This window comes from Scyliorhinus torazame, chromosome 3, assembly GCF_047496885.1.
Source record: "Scyliorhinus torazame isolate Kashiwa2021f chromosome 3, sScyTor2.1, whole genome shotgun sequence".
NCBI classification, from domain to species: domain Eukaryota; kingdom Metazoa; phylum Chordata; class Chondrichthyes; order Carcharhiniformes; family Scyliorhinidae; genus Scyliorhinus; species Scyliorhinus torazame.
The window spans coordinates 62,827,518-62,852,604 of record NC_092709.1 but is presented as its reverse complement, the minus strand read 5'-3'; the positions used below and the strand labels follow the sequence as shown (position 1 = coordinate 62,852,604).

At 47.7% G+C, this 25,087-nt stretch overlaps 1 protein-coding gene across 2 annotated transcripts in view; it reads right to left on the bottom strand.

The window, feature by feature from the left end:
* LOC140408476 (annexin A5-like) overlaps positions 1 to 25,087 on the bottom strand; it is a 134,853-nt gene that overhangs the window by 17,178 nt on the left and 92,588 nt on the right. For both annotated transcript variants that reach the window (XM_072495729.1, XM_072495730.1), the window contains 3 exons: positions 9,851 to 9,941; positions 5,109 to 5,188; positions 298 to 354 (listed from right to left, as the gene is read on the bottom strand). In XM_072495729.1, the coding sequence (XP_072351830.1) occupies positions 298 to 354; positions 5,109 to 5,188; positions 9,851 to 9,941 (228 nt within the window). The remainder of the gene's footprint in view (positions 1 to 297; positions 355 to 5,108; positions 5,189 to 9,850; positions 9,942 to 25,087) is intronic.

Here is a 25,087-nt window from a genome sequence, read left to right as displayed (position 1 = left end):
TCTCTCATTCCATTTTGGATGCAAGTTGAAAGGTTGATAAATGTTTACAAGACTGGGTTTACTGCAGCACAGCAATGGGGATACTTAACAAACATGCAATTCAAAAGCATTACTGTGTCAACATTATATTTGCAAATGGTTACTCTCAAGCTCAGATCAACCAAATGAAGGAGATACAGCAGCAGAACAGCCTCAAAAATAGCTACAAATGTGCAGATTAAGGAGTCTATGCAACCATTTGCAGAGAAAGGCCTGGTTGCAATAAAGGAAGTCCAATTTTGAAACGTTTTGACTGACCTGTGCATCTTTTTTAACAGTAGCTTCATCATAGGCTGTGCTCTCATCTCTATTGGCCTAACCAAAAAAGGAAGGAAATGTTAATTTTATTCATTAGGGTTTTCGTATTGATCAGCAAGTGTGAGATGCATCCTTAACTCACTGAAAGAGATTGCTGAAACAGCATAGCCCCACGGCGTGTGCTGTGCAGTGTATTTTTAACCACATCTTTGAATTGCAGTACATATACAAAACAATTGGCTGAAAATGTAAACTGACAATCACACAATGATGTCAATCTCAAAGCTGGGATCTTATTCACATTGGCTCAGGAGATAAATCATCAGGCACAACGAGACAAATAGATAGAGAAAGAAACAGAGCGAATGACAGAAAAGGGAATAGGATGAATTGGAGCCAAATTACAGACAGAAAGAGAGAGGGAAAGAACGAAAGTTGATGAGAGAAAGGAAAAGTAATAAAAAAACATTAAAAAGAAAGAGAAGACATGCTTCGCCTGATACAACTCAAGGTGGTCCACAGGGCACATATGACTGTTGCCCTTATGAGCAGGTTCTTTGAAAGGGTGGAGGATAGATGTGGACAGTGTGCAGGAGGGCCCGCAAATCATGTCCACATGTTTGGGCATGTCCGAAGCTTAGGGGATTTTGCCAAGGATTTGCCAATGTCATGTCCACAATATTGAAGGTACGGTGGTTCCGAGTCCAGAGGTGGCGATTTCTGGTGTGTCGGAAGACCCGGGAGTCCAGGGGGAGAGAGAGGCTAATGTGTTGGCCATTGCCTCCCTGGTAGCCCGTAGATGGATCTTATTGGCATGGAGGGACTCGGAACCCCCAAAACTGGGGGTATGGTCAGTGACATGGCCGGGTTTCTCAGGCTTAAGAAGATCAAGTTTGCCCAGAGAGGATCGATGCTAGGGTTCGCCCGGAGGTGGCAGCCGTTTATCGACTTCTTTGGGGAAAATTAAGCTGTCAGCAGATAAAAAGGGGGGGGGGGTTAAGGGGGGAAATAGTTAGTGGGCAAGGGAGAAGGGGGAACTGGGTGTGTAAGCTACGATGGCTGGGTTTGGTTGTTGGTTGGGTGGGTGTTATTTGGTCTGTTGTTTTTTTTCCTCTTGAAAATTGTGAAAAATTATATATGCCTTAATAAAATATTTCAACCCAGCTGTGCTTGACATGGGTTTAAATCCCATCACGGCAGCTGGTGGAATTTGAATCCAATTAATAAATCTGGAATATAAAGCTAGTCTCAGTAGTTGTGACAGCGAAACATCAATTGTTTGTAAAATCCGATCTGGTTCACTAATGCCCCTCACGGATGGAAATCTGCTGTCCTTAACGGGTCTGGCTTACATGTGACTCTGGACCCACAGCAAGTGGTGACACAGGTCATCCAAAGATGTGCAGCTTAGGTGGACTGGCCATGCTAAATTGCCCCTGGATGTCCAAAGGTGTGTAGGTTGGGTGGGGTTACAGGGATAGGGCGGGGGTGTGGGCTTGGGACGGGTGCTCTTTTGGAGGGTCAGTGCAGATTCAATGGGCTCAGTGGTCTCGTTCTGCACTGTGGGGTTTCTATATAAAAACTCTCAACTCTCCTCTGAAATGGCCTAGCAAGCCACTCAACTCCAGGGCAATCATGGATGGGAACAAATGCTGGCCCTCTCAATGACAACCTCGTCCCATTAAAAAATAAAGATGGTGAAAAATGGAAAAAATGCCTTCCTTAAAGACCATGTGCTGAATCTGTTTTAAAGAAATCTTTATAATTTTCTCTTTTGAGTGTTGAAACAGCTTTATTTGCTGTGTGAAAATCGTTGTCTTCCATTACAAGCATGGATGGCAAAATCAGCTAAAAAGTAACAAGATTTTTTTTAAACGGAGAGAACAATTCACTATCATCAGTGAGATTCCACAGATTCAGCTGATCCCTTTCTGGCCTCCCAAGGCTGTGCTTAATACAACCACTATAAATGAGATCATGAGAAGTGTCCTAATGGCATGGATTACCAGCTCTAAATGGTAGCAGCAAAATTAAATCTTAGCTACAGTGCAAATCCAGCAATTTGACATGCGATTTGTTTGGTGACTTTAAGGTTGCCGAAGCCCTCTCCACAGGCACGCAGGGGCCTAGTGGAGCCTTGCACAATTGCAGGTTCAAGGTACGAGATTCCAATTGGCTAGAAGGGGCCCAGACAATTTTTATAAATTCTTCAGAACTCATGATTGGGAGCAGGAGTACCCTCCCAGCGTTGCACAAGAAATCCTTGTGCCATCCCACTCCGCAGTCCCCCCGCCCCACCCCCCATCCCCACCCCCTGCTGGGGACTGTTCCCACAGATCCAAGGCTGCAGCCTCCTGCCACAAAATTCCCACTCATCCGCCAGCCAGACAGCCGGATGGGTCAGAGAAAACATTTATGTAGACGAGGACAGGGCCTCCACGTTCCTGAGGTGCAGTGTTCTTGGGGCTCACGTGCCCACTTTTCCTGCCCCCTTTCAAAATCAAGGCTGTAATAACTGAAAACATTTAGAAAATTATTACTGTGGCATATTACATTCTGAAGAAGTCACATTTCCCAAAACACCAAAGTGATCAGAGCTGTGTTTTTAAAAAAGTAATCCGCACAGATCATACACCATAAAACACCACTGGATGGGTGAAGAAGCGCATTCATGGCAAGAAAGATTCTGCTCATCTATTATCCCTGCCCTTAGTGGCCTACATCGGTTCCCAGTCCCCGACACATCAAATTTAAAATTCTCAAACTTAAAATTCTAATCTAGTCACCACCCTATAATCTCCTTCAGCCTTGTAATCACGTCCCTAAATTATGTTTTTCCAACGCTTGCCTCTTGAACAGTCTCCTCCCTTCACCCCTTTGCTGGTCGGCTGTGAATTTCACCATACACAAAATAATCCTCCCCAAACTCCTGCAGCACTGCCAATATCATTTTTAAAACCCACCTTTTTGACTAGGCCTTTGACCAGCCCTTCTAATATCGCGTAATGTCTATTTATTCATTACACTACATGAATGTTGCTCGGTGCATTACTAAGGCAGCACTGGGGTGCGAGATTTTGCAAGGAAGGTTATGCCGATGTTTTCGGTGACACCGCCCTCCTCAGTGTTGGAAGGGGTGTTGTCGTTGATGGGGTTTGGAGGGGTGGGATCATCTTGGCGATTTATCGGAGGATTCTGGTGGAAGATATGCCATCGTTGGAGGGGGCGAAGGCCAACTGGGGGTAGGAGTTGGGGGTGGCGCTGGAGGAGGGGTTGTGGTGCGAGGTGTTGCGGAGGGTGAATGCCTCAATCCCTTCTGCAAGGTTGGGGTTAATATAGTTACAGGTGGTGCACAGGGTACACCTGACTAGGTCAAAGACGAGCCGGGTATTTAAGGGGGTGGAGGATTCGTGCAAGCGGTGTAGGAGAGGTCCGGCCAACCATATACATATGCCCGAAGTTGAAGAAAGTTTGGGGGGGGTTTTCAGCACCATGTCAGCGATCTTGCGCTTGGACTTGGAGCCCAGTCCCCTGGAGGCCGTATTTGCAGGATCTGCCAGAACTGCAGACAGGGGCGAGGGCAGATGTTTCAGCCTTCGCCTCGCTGATTGCTCGCAGACAGGTCCGGTTGGGATGTAGGTCAGCCTCTCCACTCTGTGCCTCAGTGCGGCTGGGGAACTGATGGAGCATCTGCATCTTTGGTTTCAGATTCCAGCATCCGCAGTAATTTGCTTTTATCCATTCATATCCATCCAGGAATAGCCAAAAGAATCTCCTGCAATGGGTTATTTTCCAACTGCATTGTTAATTCTGAAGACCAGGGGTCTATCCTTGCCACTTTCTGAATTCTTAACCACTGGCCCTTGGCAACATCATTCAAAATCACATCCTCAGGTTCCAAATGTACATCAAGGACAGCCCTACATCAACCCACCCTTCTCACCGTCTCTCTGGTTAGACACATAACTTGTCCAACATCCGTTATTATAGGAGGAGGAACTTCTTCCAATTAAGTATCAGGAAGGCCACACCTACTGTCTTCAATCCCTGCCACAAAGACCGTTCCTCTCTCTGGCCACTGAGAGACTGGACAAGATTGTTCCCAATTTTAGAGTCCTTTTGACCATGAGCTATGCTCCCAACAGCATATTCTCTATTACCAAGATAGCCAACGTCCAGCTTCATGACATTGACTGTGCCAAATTCTGCCTCAGTTCACCTCCAAGTCATTGATACATCTGCACTGCTGACTATTATAAAGCATTCCTGGCCGCCTCCCATGTTGAACACTCTGTAAACTTGAGCTTAACTAAAACACCGCTGCCCATTTCCAAACTCGCTCCAACTTCCAGTTATCCATCACCTTTGTGCCTGCCAACCCACATTGATCTTAATTTGATAATTATCACTCTGGTTTTCAAATCACTTCATGTTTTTGTCCCTCTCCATTTCTGTAATCTCCTCCAACCCTCCCCACATTTCATCACTCAACCAGTCACAGGAATGCCTTTGGCTGCCTAGGCCTTTGCAACTCCCTCCCTAAACTAGTTCATCTCACTAGCTTTCAGTCTTCAAGATGCTCCATAGACTTGCTTCTTTGACTTGAGGTTTTTGTCACCCATCTTAATATCTCTTGTTGATTTTGTTTGATAAGCATCTTGGCATGCTTTACTACATTAAAAGTGCAATTAAATGTTAAGTTGCTGTTATTTGCAGATTAACAAAATGAATAAATTAGTTGCATAGACATACATCTAAACACTTATCAAGGACGGTGGTTTCGCACTTTGTAATATAAAATAAATTTTTACCTGGAGAAGAATCACCAAAATCCTTTGGAAATGGCCAGAAGTATCACTAATGACATTTTCTTCCAAATCTTTGCCATATTCTGAAAGGTATAAAATGAGCTAGTTAGCAGATGGTTGCACAGTTCCATTCATGACTCCTCATATAATGAAGCTATCTGTACTGGCATATCGCAAGGCCTGGAGAACATTCAGACCTGGGCTGACAAATGACAAGTAACAAGTGCCAGGCAATTACCATCTCTAAGAAGCGAGGTAACCATCTCGCCTTGACATTCAATTGCCTTACCATTGCCAAAGCCCCCACCATCAACACCCTGGGGTCACCAATGGGAGCAATGCCCCCCCCCCTCCCCATTGGTTGGAGGTGGGGGCAGGGAGGTAGCTCTCAGCAGGTACCTGCCCCATTCCGGATGCCAGGTCCTTTGACCGGATGCAGTTTGTTTTTCAGTCTCCACACTTGACGACTTGCTCTTAATTGGTGGCAGGGCAGAAAGGCTGTCCACGCACCTTAAATCCCATTCTTAATTGGGGCAGGGGCTGAGGCAAAGCGGGGACCACACCCAGAACCCTCTTACCCAATCAAGTGGCCCCTTTCCGGTTAAGTTCCAGAAACTTAACCGGAAAAGGCCAGATACTGCAACTACAAGAACAGGTCAGAGACTGGGAATTCTGCAGGTTAATGATTCACTTCCTAAATTTCCAAAGCTTTTCCACCATATCCAGTTTATGCAAAAGGCCTGAAAGCCAGGGCTGGCTCTGCACCAGCAGTTTGTGGGACACCCGGCCGCATTTTTCTGGGGAGTCAGGCGAAGAATTGCTTGCCGCCAGGGCTGCCGTCCCTTTAAAAGGGCAGCTGCTCATCCCAAGGAGTTGCCAGTCAATCAGAGGACCAGTGTCTCAGAATTCTCAGCAGTATCATCAGGGGAGGTGGCCAATGATGGGACTGCACCTAGAAGGGGAGGACAACATGCAAGGAGGTCACATGGGATGCCAAAGGGCTAGTTAAGCAGGGGTGGGTGAGGGGAGTAGTTCAGGATGTGGGTGGGGCTTTGGTTCCTACAGAAAATGGGTTGGGGCTGTTGAAGGTGAGGGAGGGTTTACTATGGACGGGGAGACAGGAGAGCTGGAACCTAAAGCTGTCAGTTTACAATAGGGAGTTTCTTATAAAAATCAATCCAATCGACATACAGAAATCCTCAACCATGTTTCTACTGGAACAGATGGGTTGGGCTGTAAAATGTATAGCCCAGTTTACACACTCCCAACAAGACTAAACTGCCAGCATTTCGGAGATTAACTAGTCAGGTCAGTAAGTTGCCACAAAACCATTGGTTTATGAACTCTACTGTTTAATTATGAAATGACTCAGCTTGGATTTTTTTCAGTTTCTCTGCAGTGTTTGGAGGTTGTTTATAAAAGCACCTCCCAACACGGTAGCCAATAGCAACTTTCCTTTAAGATCCCAGTGAAACATGTTTTCGACTAAGCATCTAAGATGGGTTGTCTGAAGAACACTTTTAGGGCTGAATTTAATCTAGGTGACGAGGGCAAGCCTTCAAGAGCACTTGTCACTTCCTCGGAGGAAGGACCGCTGTATTAAGGGAAGTCAGGTACTTCCAGTGGGAGGCTTTCCCCAGGGCGGCAGAAATACTGGGCCCGGAGAGCTTTCAGCCAATCAGAAGCCAGCAACAGTGTATTGCTGTCAGCACCAATGGGAGCAATGCCCCCCCCCCCCTCCCCATTGGTTGGAGGTGGGGGCAGGGAGGTAGCTCTCAGCAGGTACCTGCCCCATTCCGGATGCCAGGTCCTTTGATCAGATGCAGTTTGTTTTTCAGTCTCCACACTTGACGACTTGCTCTTAATTGGTGGCAGGGCAGAAAGGCTGTCCACGCACCTTAAATCCCATTCTTAATTGGGGCAGGGGCTGAGGCAAAGCGGCAGCGGGGACCACACCCAGAACCCTCTTACCCAATCAAGTGGCCCCACCTTCAAATGTGCTTTGGAAAGGACATTAAAGTCCACCCTCAGTATGCTGCATCTGGCATTACAGTACCAGGAAGTGTTTTGGTAATGCCATTGTGGTCATCATCTGTGGTTTTGACTTATTTCTGAAGATTTGATCATGTGACATTTGATCTCAGCACAGCTCATGATGCTGAAGGCCATGACGTTTGATTAGGTGGCATTACCCCCACTGTTTGCCATTGCATTAACCAATTGTATGTCTCACTTATCAAGCCCCAAATTAAAGATTCCCCTTTTATTTTAGTGAAAATAAATTTATAAATCAAGAAACGCAAGATTTGAGGATAAGTAGTGTTAAATAAAGCTGCAATGTTGCTATTGCATCAACCACAATCCGAAACACCAAATAAATTCTGATTCATTGCGACAGGTCATTGCTAATGAAATTTCTCATACAAATTTCTGACAGTTTACAAATAGCAATAATAAATCAATAAATAATAAAGCCCCATCTAATCCAATGCACCAACCTTACATACATCTGCAGTGAAGGTCAGTGATGGGTGGGGTGAGGCTTTGGTCCATGGGTAGAAGCCCTTAATCTGCCCAATTCCTGCACGGCAACACGTCACAGACCAACATGAACTCACTCCCCCTCTCATTTATATCCCTCTCCATTTCTATAGCGCCTTTATCATAAAACATGCCACGGCATTTTATAAACGTTACCAAAGAAAGTTTGACACTGATCCACGTATTAAGCCAGGTAGTCAAAATCTCAGTCCAAGTTGATTCTAGGGAGTGTCAGAAATGAAGGGAGAGGGATAGAGAGGCGGAGAGGTGTAGCGAGGGAATTCCAGAGCTTGGGAGCAAATGGTTGCTAATGTTCAAGAGAATTGGAGAAACACAGGAGGCTGCGAAGCTGCAGCACTGCAGAGAAATAGGAGGGGGTAAAGGTCACGGAGAGATTTGAAAATAACAGCTAGAACTTTAAAATCGAGGCACTGCTTAACTGTAAGTCAATGTAGGTCAGTGAGCCCTGTGGAAATGGCAAGTAGCATTTGGTGCAAGTTAGGACAAGGTTTAAATGACCTCAGGTTTGTGGAGCGTGGAATGAGACACCAGCCAGGAATGTGTTGGAATATCGAGACTAGGAATAAGAGATATGAATGATGATTTCAGAAACAGATAAGCTGAGGCAAGGGTGGAACCAGTCAATGTAATGGGAGGGAGACATAGGCAGTCGTATTGCAAACTCATCCCATAGAATCCCTATATGCAGGAGGTGGCCATTCGGCCTATCGAGTCTGCACCAATCCTCCGGAAGAGCACACTATCTAGGTCCACTCCCCTGCCCTATTCCTGTAACCCCGCGCATTGATCAAGGCTAATCCATCCAACCTGCACATCTATGGACCGTGGGGGAATGTGCAAACTCCACACAGACAGTCACCCAAGGCCAGAATCAGACCCAGGTCCCTGGCACGGAGAGGCAGCAGCGCTAACCACTGTGCCATCCATCCTGGGATCAAATATAATACCAAGGTTGTGAAATGTGTCGTTTAGCCTCAAGAGAATTGGCAGGGAAAGGGATGGAGTCAGTAGTTTGGAAATGGAATCGGTGACAGGGCCAAAAATAATCACTTCATCTTTTGCATTGTTCAGTTAGTATTGGATGACTGACAATTCAGAGACATCGGTGGTGAGGTACAGTTGACCATTGTAAACATACATGTACCACATGTACCACTGAACATTGTGCTTTTGGGTGATGTCACCAAGGAGCAGCCTGTAAATGAGCAAGAGGAAGCTAAGGTTAGATCTTTGGGGAACACCAGAGGTAACTTTGCGGGAGCAGGTGATTCTCTGGCTTTATATGGATAAGTAAGAATGGAGTCAGGCAAGTATAGTCCCAGCCAGCTGGATAATGGAAGTGAAGGACTGGAGCACAATATCATGGTCAAAAAGTATTGAGGCAGGTCAAACAGGGAGAGGAGGCATGGTTTGTCTTTGTCATAGTCAACTGGGATGTAATTTATGAATTTAGTAATAGCTGTTTTGGTACAATGAAAATCTCTCTGCCTCACCCAGTTTGCATTCTTTCCCATTCACTCCCCCAGTTTGTGTACCTCTTTCTCTCCTTCCCAAATTGTGTTCATCTCCCTTTCAGTTTCTCACCAAATTTCACCCTTGTGACTTGCAGTTTCCACTCAATTTCCTTGGCCCCGGTGTTCTTAAACATTCCCAACCTGCAATGAAGCAGTACCTTCCAAATACCAGAGAGGGATGCTCAGACAACTCTGTATAACTGCAAGTCACAACAGAGAGACCACAGTCAGTGAGCGGGTAAACCGTGCATAAAACAGCGGCTTCCCCAAAGTTATGAGCAGCAGTGCTGGGGAGATGAAGTGCCCATTTCGGTAGACCCCTGCCAAATATAGGATGGTTGGGAACCCTAGAAGCCAGATACAACTGCCAGAAACCTTTTCTTTATATTGCAGGGGTGACCTCTGCAACGATGGAACAATTATGTCACGACCTAGGCTCACGGTTCACAATTCAGTTCGGCAGATCAGATCTGACGGCTGAGGAAGGTGGAGTGCAAGTCAATGAAGACAAAACTGTCTCGAGAAGCAAAAGTAACCACAACCAATGTTACCTGCAATTTGGTGACACGCATGATGCTGCCAGAGATGTAGGCCCCAGGCATGGTCCCCCCACCTCATCTATTTCACCAACCACTGCTGTCAAACAGTACAAAATATATGACAGTATACCTTGCTGATAAGCCTGAATGATTGCTCTCAGTTCCTGGTTGGTCCTTGAGGCAAGAATTTCTATCAAGCACTTTTCATCAGTTCCCGCACCCTGAAGAAGATACAAAATACATTTGAGACACAAGCATGATCATTCAAATTTAAAAACTACACAAGCATATTGTATAGGGGATTCCAAGTGAACTCCAGACTGTTGAGGCAAATTTATGTTAGATGCATTGAATAAAAATTCAACTTTCACCAAGATTATTCAGGAGCGCTTGTGTACGATCCTTCGACCACAGAGCTATGCATCAATGTCTATAGTGTCACCATGCCACGCTTCAACCCACATGCACAGCAGTAACTGACTTTTCAAAGCTGCACAGAGGCTCTCTCCACCATGCTGACATTTCCATATCATCTCAAAGCTGGTAAGCAGCAGATTTTCAAATCAAAACATGAAATGAGAATTGCTTTACATCCTTTTATATTACACTTTCCACACAAACTCATTCTATTTCTTGTAACAGTGAGAAAGAAAAATGACATTTGTGAATTGCTCGAGAAGGATTAAATATTCGAAGATTAATGGGGGCGATTCCCCGATATGGAGGCCAAGTGTTTGCGCCGTCACGTTTCACGACGGCGCGAACAGGGCCTGGGCATGACCTATTCTGGCCCCCATAAGGGGCCAGCACGGCGCTCGAACGGTTCAGGCCGCTCCAGCGCCCTTACGCGGTGCCAAATGGGCACCGTGCCAACCCGCGCATGCGCAGTTGAGGCAGCCCAATCCTGCGCATGCGCGGGGAACGTCTTACGCACGCTGGCCCCTCACCAACAAGGCGCCGGTGATCTAGGGCCACACTTGGAAGGAGGTAGGCCGGGGGGGGGGGGGGGGGGGACGGGGGACCGGCCCGCCGATCGGTGGGCCCCGATCGTGGGCCAGACCCCATCGGAGGCCACTCCGGTGAAGGAGCCCCCCCCCCACCCGAATCGTGCGCCGCTGGTTTCCCGGGGGGGGGGGGAAAAAAAAAATCGCTTGCGGGGCCGGGGCGGCATTGCACGATTCGCGCGGCGCCCCGGCGATTCTCCCACCCGGCATGGGGGGGGGGGGGGGGGGGGGGGGGGGGGGGAGAAAGGAAAAAGAGAATAGCGCCCAATATTATAAATTCAAACAAAGATCCAAGTCACGATTAACAATACAACCCAGCTCAAGTCAAGGGCTTGTTATTCTTCTTAATCCAGATGAGTCAGTGGCTATTCAAAGATTAGAATGTTGATCAAAGTAATATCTATAACTGAGAGTTGTACAGCCAGTGAAGCACTTTTAGAGGGTACACATATTTGGATATGATTGGTCTTTTAATATGGTCACACGTGTAGATGAGCTTATCCTTCTGTAATCTCATTCTATACTTGCACACATTCTGAACTGCAACTTCAAATTTATGGCTTGCAAACTATAAAAGTTTACTGCACAGAATTAAGTTATTTAGTCAATCACATCTGGATCTTTGCTGCAGCAATCGGAACCCAATCACACCATTCCAATTTCCCCAGCTCATCCTCTTCAGCGTCAAATATTTAATTTTCCCTTAAAAGATGCAATGCTCCCTTCCTGAAACAGTGCCGATGGTGAAGTACGCCGTACTGCAATAAGGACATTTCTCCCAACTTTCCTCCTGACTGAGTGCAGCACGGTAGCATAATGGTTAGCACAGTTGCTTCGCAGCTCCAGGGTCCCAGGTTCGATTCCCAGCCAGGTCTCTGTCTGTGCGGAGTCTGCACGTTCTCCCCGTGTCTGCGTGGGTTTCCTCCGAGTGCTCCGGTTTCCTCCCACAATCCAAAGATGTGCGGGTTAAGTGGATTGGCCATGCTAAATTGCCCTTAAGTGTCCAAAAAATGTTCGGTGGGGGTTGCGGGGATAGGATGGATACGTGGGCTTCAGTAGGGTACTCTTTGTAAGGGCCGGTGCTGACTCGATGGGCTGAATGGCCTCATTCTGCACTGTATATTCTATGATTCCATGAGCAATTTAAATTGAAAGACTCCTCACCTCAGTGCAACCAGTTTGCCATACAGTTTCATTATATAAGAATGCATTCTGCCAGATGTACATAGTCTATAAAAGCAGCTATATAAAAGCCACACAAAAATGATAAAAACAGAACGTGCAGCCCAAATTGTCCATGTTGGAGTTTATCCTCCAGGTGAACACTAGGTTGAAACCACAGCCTCCATTCCCATGTCTATTTTCCTTTAAGTATCTTTTGTGTTTAAATTTTGTCATGGTCTCTGCTGCAATCACCAACTCCAGTAATGTATTCCCCAGCTTCAATCCTTTTGTGTAAAAATGGTTTCTGCAGCTCTTTTTCCATCTACTCCGTCCCACTCCTACATGAGTTTAATACAACTTTCAGCAAATCGTACTTTAATCTTCACTATTCTAACATAAACTGCTTCAATGTTGAGGTCTTCTTTCACAATCCCTGGAATACTAGGCAGTGTTATTCAGATCCTGGGATTTAGAGTTGGCAGGAATGCATTCTCACCAATACCAGCTGCCCAGCAGCCATTTAACGTGCAGCAGGGTGTTAATTGGCTGAGGCCAAGGTTTCCGTCCCCATCGGGGTAGAAACATACATAGAAAATAGAAGCAGGAGGTGGTCATTCAACCCTTCAAACCTGCTCCGCCATTAATTATGACCATAGAATTCAATAACCTGACCTCGCCCTCACCCCATATCCCTTGATCCCTTTAGCCCCAAGAGCTATATCTAATTCCTTCTTGAAATTACACAAGGTTTTTGCCTCAACTACTTTTTGTGGTAGTGAATTCCATAGATTCACCACTCTCTGGGTGAAGAAATTTCTCCTCACTTCAGTCCCAAAAGGTGTATCCCTTATTGTCAAACTATGACCCCTAGTTCTGGATACCCCCACCATCGGGGACATTCTTTCTTTTCCCCTGCCACCCAACTTTGTATCATCTGCAGATGTGGAAAAACTACATTTAGTTCCCTCGTCCAATGGGCAGCATGGTAGCACAGTGGTTAGCACTGTTGCTTCACAGCTCCAGGGTCCCAGGTTCAATTCCCAGCGTGTGGAGTCTGCACGTGTCACTCCCAGTGTCTGCATGGGTTTCTTCCAGGTGCTCCCGTTTCCTCCCACAAGTCCTGAAAGATGGGCTGTTAGGTGAATTGGACATTCTGAATTCTCCCTCTGTGTATCCGACCAGGTGGCGGAATGTGGCGACTAGAGGCTTTTCACAGTAACTTCATTACAGTGTTAATGTAAGCCTACTTGTGACAATAAAGATTTTTTTTAATTTTTTTTTTTTTTTTTAAATCATTAATATATAATGTGAGCAGGTGGGGTCCTAGCAGTACCCCACTCGTCATTGCCTGCCAATTGGAAAAAGACCCATTTATTCCAACTTTTTGCTTCCTGTCTGCTAACCAACTTTCTATCCATCTCAAGACACTACCCTCAATGTCATGTGCTATACGAGACCTTGTTGAAAGCCTTCTGAAAATCTAAATAAACCACATCCACCAATTCTCCCTGGCCAACTCTACTAGTTACATCTTCAAAGAACTCCAATAGATATGACAAGCGTGTTTTCCCTTTCATAAATTCATGCTGACTTTTTCTGATTAAACCACTGCTTTCCAAATGCTGTGATCCAAGATCCTGGATAATGGGCTCCAGCAACTTCCCGACTAACGACATTAGGCTCATTGGTCCATAGTTCCCCGTTTTCTCTCTACCTCCATTTTTAAATAGCGGGGTTACATTCGCTACACTCCAATCTGTAGGAACTATTCCAGAGTCCAAAATAATTTGGAAAATGACCGCCAATGGATCTATTATTTCTAGGGCTACTTCCTCAACTACACTGGGATGAAGATTATCAGGCTCTGGTGATTTATCCGCCTTCAATCCCATTAATTTCCCTAAAACCATTTTGCTATTAATACTAATTTCCTGCAGCTCATCACAAAAACTTCTGATTCTCAGAACCTCCGGTACATTATTCATGTCTTCCTTTGTGAAGACTGAAGCAAATTAAAAATTTAGTTCCTCAGCCATTTCTTTGTTCCCTGTTATGATTTCCCCTGTTTCTGACTGCAAGGGCCCTACATTTTTTATTTGTCTTTTTATTTTGCAGTCAGTTTTTATGTTCCCCGCATATTGTATTTTTGCTTCTTAATCAATCTCTTGGTCGACCTTTACTGAATTTTAAAATGCTCCCAATCCTCAGGGCTATTGCTTTTTCTTGCTAATTTGTAAGCCTCTTCTTTGATTCTAATACTATCTCTAATTTCCCTTGTAAGCCATGGTTTGGCCCCAGTTCCCTTTCTACTCTTGCGCCAAATAAGAATATACAACTTTTGAATTTCACCCATTAGTCTCCGAAATGCCTGTCATTGCCTGTCCACTGTCCTTCCTTTCAGTAATATTTACCAGTCCATCATAGCCAGATCATGCCTCATATCATCATAGTTACCTTTATTGAGATTCAGGACTCTAGTCTTAGAATCAATTACCTCACTATCCACTACGATAAAGAATTCTGTATTATGGTCACTCATCCCCAAGGGTTCTCTCACAACTAGGTTGCCAACTAATCCTTTCCCATTGCACAACACCCAGTCTACGATGGCCTGTTCCCTTGTTGGTTCCTCAACGTTTTGGTCCAGAAAACCATCCCATACACACTCCAGAAATTCCTCCTCTATTGTACTGTGACTAATTTGACTCACCCAATCTATATGCAGATTAAAGTCACTCATAATCACAGCTATTCCTTTATCACATGCATCTCTGCTTTCCTGTCTAATGCTATTTCCAACATTACCACTGCAGTTTGGTGGTCTGTATACCATCCCTATGAATGTTTTTTGCCCCGTTGTGTTTCTTAACTCAACCCATACAAGTTCCACATCGTCTGTGCTAATATTTTTCCTCAATATTGTATCAATATTTTCTTTAATCAATGCAACTCAACCACTTTTCCTTTCGGTTTGTCCTTCCTAAAAACTGAATAACCCTTAATGTTTAGTTCCCATCCTTCGTCACCTTGGAACCAGGAGTCCATAATTCCAACTACATTACACCCCTTTACATCTATCTGCGCAACTAATTCATCCATTTTATTTTGAATGCACCGAGCATGGAGGTATGAAACCTTAAGGCTAGTCCTTTTAATATTCCTTAACTGGTCCCTACTATTTATTACAGTACCATTATCTGATACTGGCCTTTGGTTTCTCTGCCCATCACTTTTCTCATTCTTCTTTATGTGTTTTTCTCTTGTTCTTGATTCCCCTTGCGCTGAAATAGTTATATAGATCCCTATCCCCCTGTCATATTAGTTTAAACTCTCCCGAACTGCTCTAGCAAGTACCGCCCCCCCCCCCCCCCCCACCCCCCTCCCTCCCCTCCTCCGCCCCTAGCAGGGACATCAGTCCCTGTCTTGCCCAGCTGTAACCCATCCAGTTTGTACAGGTTCCACCTCCCCCAGCAACTGGTCCCAATGCTCCAGGAATCTGAAACCTTTCCCCTCACACCATCTCTTCAGCCACGTAGTCATGTGATATATTCTGCTATTTCTACTCTGAAATAACAGAGACTTGGTTTAGCAGAAGTCCTGCCTAACACAGCTGCCAGTCAGTCAAATCGTCGGCAGCTCTGTAGTCCCAACGGCACCAGGTTCAAACCGTGGCCACTACTGAGACCACAGGCAATCCCTCAAAAAGAGGAGCTAATGGAGGTTGGACCAAGTACAGGGTATCAGCCAGGCCTTGCCAGCAGGTCCCAGCGAGGGGAGAGTTTGAGAGGGGTTTGTGGAGGGCCAGCTATGAAAGGCCAGGGAGGAAGAGATGGTTAAAGGAGAGAATTACTTTGTGGGGTGCCTCCAATCGGCACAGTGGGCCTCAGAGAAAGTATTTATCTCCCCCCCCCCCCTGCCATCCCCCTTTACCCAACACCTGCCTGCACATCTAAAGCTGCCAGGCTACAGCTGGTCATGGATAAAATAGCGGCAGGGCAGGATGAGGTACTTAAGCGGCCACTAATTAGCAGGTAGGTGACTGGCAGGCCACACTGGATTTTACAAACCCCCTGCCTACTAACCCACCAGTTTGACAGGCTATACAGTCTATTCCTGTTCTCATCTCGTGTTCATACCTGACAATATACCAGTTGAACCTGCACTGTAACCTCTCTATTTGTTACTATTGTCATGTGAGAGTACCTTTAAGAAATCGGTGTTTATAAATGGGTGTGTATATAAATATCTGTAGTGAGAGTACCTTTAAGAAATGGGTGTTTACTACTGCAGTGATATCAGAGAGTGGGTGGAGCTGGGCTGTCAGCTTTTTATTTTTGTTTTAGGCTGTTTGCTGCAGGGTGTGTTTTAGTTTCGTTTTCAGAGCTGGATAGCTGCAGTCACAGCCAGAAGGTGTATTAGAGTCTCTCTCTGGAATCTAAAGATTGTAAATCGATCCTAATGATTTAATACTAATAACAGTAGTGACTTTAACCTGATGTGCTTCTGGTAAAAGGTGTTTTAAGTCTTTTGGATGTTAAAAGGAAAGCTTAAAGGATTACTTAGTGTTGTATTCTTTGGGGGTTGTATTTGAATTAATGGTTGCTAAGATGTTCACTATGTTTTAAAAAGGTTAACTTGAGTTCATAGAATAAACATTGTTTTAATTTAAAAGTACTGTAAAGCTCTGTTTGCACCATACCTGTAGAGTGGGCCGTGTGCTCCCCATACCACAATCTATTAAAAGTTGTGGGTCAGGTGAACTCCATGATACACTTTGGGGTTCTCTAAATCCTGGCCCATAACACTATCCTTTCCGCAGCATAAGAATCATCATTTGGTTTAGCAAGTCTGTGCTGGCTGCGTCAAAGAGCAATCCAGTTAGTTCTACACCCCAGAATGCATTTCACCTGGACAAGGGGACTTGTCCACTTCAAGTACCACCAGCCTCTCCAGTAGCTCCTCTGCTTTGTTTTGACAACGTAATGTAAAAATAGATGAAGGTAAGCAAAGCAGCTGGGATAAAATCCTCTTCCTGCATAAACGCCAGTGCAAAGAAGTCAGGGTATCTCGGTTTAGGCAGGAGGCATGGTGAACAGATCTCTCTTTTTAATCCTTAACAATCTTTCTCTGGCAATCCTTTTACTGTCAACGTGCCTAAAGATGACATTAGGATTTATTTTTCTATGAGCCACTAATCTATTCTCACATTGTCTCTCTGTCCATCTTACCTCCCTTTTCTTTTGTTCTCTGTATTGTTATATTCAGCCGGATTACGCCTTCTCCTTGTATTATCAAACTGTCATTACTTCCTTTTTCTGATTCAGTCTGCACCCCAACTCCATTGTCATCCAGGGAGCTTTACCTTTGGTTGTCCTCCCTTTTGAGCAAGTACCTAGACTGTAAATGAATCATCTCATTTTTAAAATGCACCCATTGTTCCAGTATATTTCTCCCTGCCAGTTTTTGACTCCCAAGTTCCTGGGTCATTTCCTGGATCCCCCGGAGAGAGTTCTCCATTTAAATAATATGCTCCTCTTTTATTCTTCCTGCCAAATGGATAGTTCACACCTTCCCTCCATCTGCCAATTATTTGCCCACTCACTTAACCCATCTAAATCCCTTTGTACACATTTTATTTCCTCCTCACAACGTACTTTTCTACCCATCTCCGTGTCATCAGCAAATTTAGCTCCCATAAATTCAGGGTCAGTCCAGGTCATTGAGATAGTACAGTCCCCAGCACGGATTCCGGTGGCTCCTCACTTGACACCCCAAAAAAGGCCATTTATCCCCAATCGGTTTCCTGTTAGCTAACCAAACCTATATCCATGATAATGGGTTACCCCTTATGCCATGAGTTCTTATTTTGTGTAGTAACCTTTGATGTGGCACCTTATCAAAAACCTTTTGCAAATTCAAGTACACCACGTCTACCAGGGATAAAGTCCTCTTCCTGCATAAACGCCAGTGCAAAGAAGTCAGGGCATCTTGGTGTAGGCAGGAGACATGGTGAACAGATTTCCATTTTAGTCCTCAACACCAGCACTTCCTGGCAATCCGTTTCCTGTTAATATGCTGAAAGATGACATTTGGATTCATTTTTCCACCTTACATGTTACTTCCTTAAAGAACTCTAATAAGGAGGCAGCACGGTGGCGCAGTGGGTTAGACCTGTTGCCTCACAGCGGCGAGGTCCCAGGTTCTATCCCGGTTCTGTGTCACTGTCCGTATGGCGTTTGCACATTCTCCCCGTGTTTGCGTGGGTGACATCCCCACAACCCAAAGATGTGCAGGGTAGGTGGATTGGACATGCTAAATTGCCCCTTAATTGGGAAAAAGAAATTAATTGGATACACTAAAAAAAAAAATTTTAAGAAAAAAAAAGAACTCTAATAAATTGGTCAAATAGGGTCTTACAAAACCATGTTGAATATGTTCCTTCTGCCTGCTCAGGTGAGTGCAAAAGAATCCCACTGATTCAATTTGAAAAACTGCAGGAGAGTTCTCCAGTGTCCGAGCCATCATTCATCTCGCATCCAACATCAATTGGCACACCATCTCGTCATTAATCTCATTACTGCTTGTGGGGCAGTACAAACTGCCTGCCATGCTTCCTACATTACAACAGCTTCAAAATGTACTTTGGGAAATCCTATGGTTGCAAAAGTCACGACATAAAGGTAAGTTCATATTTTCTTTAATTGACAGACCTGCTTTTTGCCCATTCAGCAAAGCTAAATCACTATAACTGCAGCTCTGAAAGTAAGATGCCGAGGGCAACCATTCTGTTGCATCCCTCAGGTAACCAGAGGATTCGCTCTGGATATCTGTGCATAGATGAACTTCAAGTTTGAACTAGTCTATGTGCTGGAAGGCGATAGATTATTCAGTGGGGCCAACAAAATATGCTGGAAATAAAAAATTAAATAGAAATGGATACATTGTATTCGTTAACATTTACTGTTTGTTGGTAGGGTGTAAATTCTGAAGAAAATGTGAAAATGGAGAATAAAAATATATTTTTTAAAAAAGAAATGGAAAATGATGGCAATATTCAGCAGATTGTGCCGCATCTGTGGGGGGGGGGGGGGGGGAAAGAGAGAGGGAGAGGGAGAGGGAGAGGGAAGAAATGCATTTCATCCACTATTCTTGTGTATAGAAAAACCTTTGGCACAAACAACTGACAATAGGTTATTAATCATTTTTCACATGTGGATCCCAACAGGATTGAGGAGAAACCCCAAATTCTATAATTACCAACCAAGCATCGATTTCACACCAACCTTTGAAGTAGATGTATGAATAAAAAGACTGAAAGAAAACATTACGCCTCAAGTTCCATTCAGGGGCGATTCCACGCCAACTAAATTTCAGGAAAATGCAATTCACATCACCAAAATCCTGGAACCCCTCCCTAACAGCACTTTGGGTGCACCTACCCCAATGGGCTGCAGCATTTCAAGGCAACAGCTCACCATCACCTTCTCGAGGGAAATTGGGAATGGGCAAGATCATCTGGCCTCGCCAGCGAAGCTCACATCCCATTAACAAATTTAAAAAAGTTAACAGGATACAGCTAACTGACCAATTATTGGCTTAATACGGCTGTTGGTCTTTTATTTTTGCCATTCTGCATTAAAGGATGTGAATATTTCATTAAGTAACTGTTAAAACGAAACTTTTTCGATCTTTTGAGCGCTGGAGGGGAAAACAACAGCACTGTAGATCTGGATCCATACAGAGTGTATGGACTTAAGGAGTAGAAGGGAGCGAAAACAGGCGAAGAAGGGGCTGAACAAAGGTGGTGTGGAAGTTCAAGTGGGAGGAAAGATGTCCGACGAACGGACCACGGAACGGACGGTCCAGACAGCGCTGGACAACACGCTGAAGGTCATGAAGAAGAGCTTTGCAGCACTGAAGCGGGATAATTTGGAACCGCTTCAGAAAGCGGTGGAGCAACTGGACCAAAGGCTGGACGCTCAGGATAAGAAGGTCCAGGCATTGGAGAAGACAGAGGAGGAGCAGGCGGATTTCCAAGCGGTAGCGGACGTGGAAATTAGAAAGTTAAAGGAGCAACAATCGAGGCTGATGGACAGGCTGGAGGACCTGGAAAACAGGTCTCGCCGGCAGAATCCGAGAATCACTGGGCACCCGGAGGGGACCGAGGGAGTGGATGCTACGGCATATGAGGCAGACATGCTGCAGAAGCTGGTGGGGGAGGATTTCTTCCCGCGTCCGTTGGAGCTGGACAGAGCACACAGAGTGCAGGCGAGGCAGCCGCGAGAGGCGGGGGGGGGGGGGGGGGGGGGGGGGGGGAGGGGATGGGGGGGATGGTGGTCAGGTTCCATAGGTTCGTGGACAAGGAGCGGGTCCTACAGTGGGCAAAGAACATGAAGAGCTGCTTATGGAACACCAGTGCCCTGCACATCTATCAGGATCTGAGCTAGGAGGTGGCCAGAAGGATGGCAGCCTAGAGGCACGGCTTTGGGTCACATACCGGGAACAGCAGCATTATTTTGACGACCCGGAGGAAGTGATGGATTTCGCTAAGGGGCATGGACTGGTGCTGAACTGAGGACCCATGGACTCAAGTTAGAGTGTTTCAAGGGATGTTTGCATTGGTTTGCGGTTTGCCCTTCGTGTTAGCGATGTGGTTCGGCATGTTCTTTTACTTAGAATTTGGGGTGTTCTTGTGCTGTTTTTGCCTGTTTGAAAGGTTTAAAGTTAAAGCCAAAGTCATAGTTAAAGGTTAAGTTATTGGGTGCTGGGGGGCTGTACGGGTTCTTTTTGCTATTTTTCTGGTAATGTTGGGAGGGGGATGGGTGGTAGCGCCCACCTCATTACACAGTTTGAATTGTACTATTGTGGGGGCGAGCTTTGTTCTTGGTTTGTTTTCTCTCGGTTTTGGTTGCGGGGCGGGGGGGGGGGTGCCCTCCAACCAGGATGATCACCTGGAATGTTCGAGGGTTAAACGGACCGGTCAAGAGGGCACGTGTGTGTGTGTGGTAGTACCAGGTATTGCAGCACCCAAGAGGCTGATGACCATTGGTTGTTGTACGTAGCTCCGCCCTGAGAGGCGGAGTATAAGAAACGGTGCCGTCCCAGCAGCCTTCACTTTCTGTATCGAAGCTGCTGAGGAAAGAGTTCTAGCAGATTAAAGCATTCAGTTATGAATCACTTCATCTTGAGTGTAATTGATTGCGCATCAATTTAATCTGCTAGGCTTAAGCTGGAAGGATGAATCTCCGAGTCAGCCCGGAGTGCCTTCAACTCAGCCCCCACGCGGAGAGCTCAGCTGCAATTTTTAAACACTGGCTGGCGTGCTTTAAAGTATACCTCGAGACGGCCGGAGGCACCCCCACAGAAGGACAGAAAATGCATCTCCTGCGCTCAAGGGTCAGCCCTGGGATCTAACCCCTTATCGAAGAGGCGGAGAATTATGATGCTGCGATCGAACTGCTAGAAGGACATTATATCCGCCCTGTAAATCAGGTCTACGCTCGTCACCTGCTTGCGACTAGACGGCAAAGCCCCGCAGAATCGTTGGACGATTTCTACCGGGCGCTACTGGTGCTGGGCCGAAACTGTGGCTGCCCGCAAGTTTCAGGAAACGAGCACACGGAACTTTTAATCAGGGATGCTTTCGTAGCAGGTATGACGTCCTCAGGTGTCCGCCGAAGAATCCTAGAAAGGGACACTCTGGGACTCAGAGAGCCACGGGCCCTGGCAGGGTCCATGGACGTTGCCTACAAAAACGCGCAGTCCTATGCGCCCGACCCCACAGCGGCCCCCTGGGCTGCGTGGCACCCCGCAGCAGCAGCCCCACAGACCTCTCCTATGACCCCGCAGGCCTGGGCTGCGAGACGGCCCGCTAACGCCGCCGGGCCCCGCTGTTTCTTCTGCGGGCTGGCGAATTATCCCCGCCGGCGCTGCGCGGCCCGCACCACCACCTGCAAAGGGTGCGGCAAGAAGGGCCACTTTGTGGGGGTCTGCCTGGCCCATGGTCTCCAGCTACTCCGGACCGCCGCGGCAACCCCTCCTTCAGGCCCCGACCGGCCAGCGCTCACCGCCACCCCGCCCTCAGGCCCCGACCTCCCAGCGCTCACCAGCACCCCGCGGTCTCCAGCGACTCCGAACCGCCGTGGCACTCCTCACTTCAGGCCCCGATCGGCCAACGCTCACCGCCAGCCCCCTATCCCGTGCCGTGGCCGCGCTCTCCAGCGACTGTGGACCGCCGCGGCACTCCCCCCTTCAAACCCCGACTGGCCAACAGTCACCGCCACCCCCCCTATCCCGCGCCGTGGCAGCGGTCTCCAGCGACTGTGGACCGCCGCGGCAACCCCCCCTTCAGGCCCCGACCGGCCAGCGCTCACCGCCACCCCCCTATCCTAGGGCCACGTGTGACCCACGGGCGAGGCCCTTTTGCCCCCCGGACACCACGCTGGATGGGTGGGCGCCGCCATTTTGTCCATCGCCGCCACCATCTTGTTCATCCCCGGACACCATGTGCAACTCCATCTTGGATGGGGCTCCAGGCCCCCAGCACGGCTGACTACAGGCTGCCCGATCAGAACTCGCAACTGCTTCCTCTGGCCTCGGTGACACTGGTCCAAAGTCGACCCCGGACACTTGCAACGGCTACAACGACGGTCTTTATCAATGGCAACGAGATGTCTTGCCTCATTGACTCTGGGAGCACGGAAAGCTTTGTTCACCCTGACACGGTAAGGCGCTGTTCACTTGTAACCCACCCTGTAAACCAAAGGATCTCCCTGGCCTCCGGGTCACACTCGGTGGAGATAAAGGGGTTCTGCCTAGCGAACCTCACTGACCAAGGCAGGAAATTCGCCAATTTCCGCCTGTATCTCCTGCCGCACCTCTGCGCGCCTACCCTCTGGACTTCAAATGCCATTTGCAAAGCCTGACTTTTAAATTTGGCGGCCCTATACCCCCCCTTACTGTCTGCGGCCTCGCGACCCTTAAGGTCAACCCGCCTTCCCTGTTTGCAAACCTCACCCCGGATTGCAGACCCATCGCCACCAGGAGCAGACGGTACAGTGCCCAGGACCGGACCTTCATCAGGTCAGAGGTCCAAAGGCTGCTGGGGGAAGGGGTAATCGAAGCGAGCAACAGTCCATGGAGAGCTCAAGTAGTGGTGGTAAAAACCGGGGAGAAGCATAGGATGGTCATTGACTACAGCCAGACCATCAACAGCTTTACGCAGCTGGACGCGTACCCTCTCCCCCATATAGCCAACCTGGTAAACAGGATCGCACAATACAAGGTTTTCTCCACGGTGGATCTCAAGTCCGCCTACCACCAGCTACCCCTCCATAAAGTGACCGCACATACACTGCGTTCGAAGCAGATGGGCGGCTCTATCAATTTTTAAGAGTTCCCTTTGGTGTCACTAATGGGGTCTCGGTCTTGTAGCGAGAGATGGACCGAATGGTTGACCGGTACGGCTTACGCGCAACGTTCCCGTATCTGGATAACGTCACCATCTGCGGCCATGACCAGCAGGACCACGACACCAACCTCCAGAAATTTCTCCAGACCGTGAATATCCTTAATCTGACTTACAATAAGGATAAATGCGTGTTTAGCACCGACCATCTAGCCATTCTAGGCTATGTAGTGCGTAATGGAGTTATAAGCCCCGACCCTGAACGCATGCGCCCCCTTATGGATTTCCCCTCCCTCACTGCCCCAAGGCCCTGAAGCGCTGCCTCGGGTTCTTCAGCTATTACGCACAGTGGGTCCCCAACTACGCAGACAAAGCCCTTCCCCTAATCCAGTCCACAACCTTCCCCCTGTTGACGGAGGCCCGCCAGGCCTTCAGCCGCATCAAAGCAGACATCGCAAAGGCCACGATGCGCGCCATCGACGAGTCCCTCCCCTTCCAGGTCGAGAGCGATGCATTCAACGTAGCTCTGGCGGCCACCCTCAACCAAGCGGGCAGGCCCGTGGCTTTCTTCTCCCGTACCCTCCATGCTTCCGAAATTCACCATTCCTCGGTCGAAAAAGAGGCACGAGCCATAGTAGAAGCTGTGAGACATTGGAGGCATTACCTGGCCGACAGGAGATTCACTCTCCTCACGGACCAAGGGTCGGTTGCCTTCATGTTCGATAATGCACAGCGGGGCAAGATTAAAAACGACAAGATCTTGCGGTGGAGGATAGAACTCTCCACCTTCAACTATGAGATCTTGTACCGTCCGGGGAAGCTAAATGAGCCTCCTGATGACCTGTCCCGTGGCACTTGTGCCACTGCACAAGTGGACCGCCTCCGATCCCTCCACGAGGACCTCTGCCACCCGGGGGTCACTCGCATTTTCCATTTTTCAAGACCCGTAACCTGCCCTACTCCATCGAGGAGGTCAGGTCAGTCACCAGGGACTGCCAAATCTGCGCGGAATGCAAAGCCCACTTCTACCAGCCAGAGAGGGTGCACCTGATAAAGGCTTCCCCCGTCCCTTTGAACGCCTCAGCATGGATTTCAAAGGCCCCCTCACCTCCACCGACCGCAACACGTATTTCCTGAACGTGATTGACGAACACTCCCGGTTCCCCTTCGCCTTCCCCTGCCCAGACATGACCACAACCACCGTCATCAAGGCCCTTCAGGGTATTTACACTGTTCGGTTTCCCCGCGTACATACACAGTGATAGGGGGTCCTCCTTTATGAGCGACGAACTGCGGCAATTCCTGCTCAGCAAGGGCATCGCCTCGAGCAGGACGACCAGTTACAACCCCCAGGGAAACGGGCAGGTAGAGAGGGAGAACGGAACGGTCTGGAAGACCGTTTTACTGGCTCTACGGTCCAGGAACCTCCCAGTCTCCCGCTGGCAAGAAGTCCTCCCGGTGGCCCTCCACGCCATCCGGTCGCTGCTCTGTACTACCAGAAATCAGACACCTCACGAACGTCTCCTTGTTTTCCCCAGGAAGTCCTCCTCCGGGACCTTGCTCCCAACCTGGCTAGCAACTCCCAGACCCATCCTGCTTCGAAGCACGTGCGGGCGCACAAGGCGGACCCGTTGGTCGAGAGGGTCCGCCTGCTGCACGCTAACCCCCAGTACGCCTACATGGCGTTCCCTGATGGCAGGCAAGATACAGTCTCCCTTCGGGACCTAGCGCCCGCCGGAACCCCACGTGCACCCGAACCATTGCCCCACCCCCACCCCCCCGCAGCACCTCA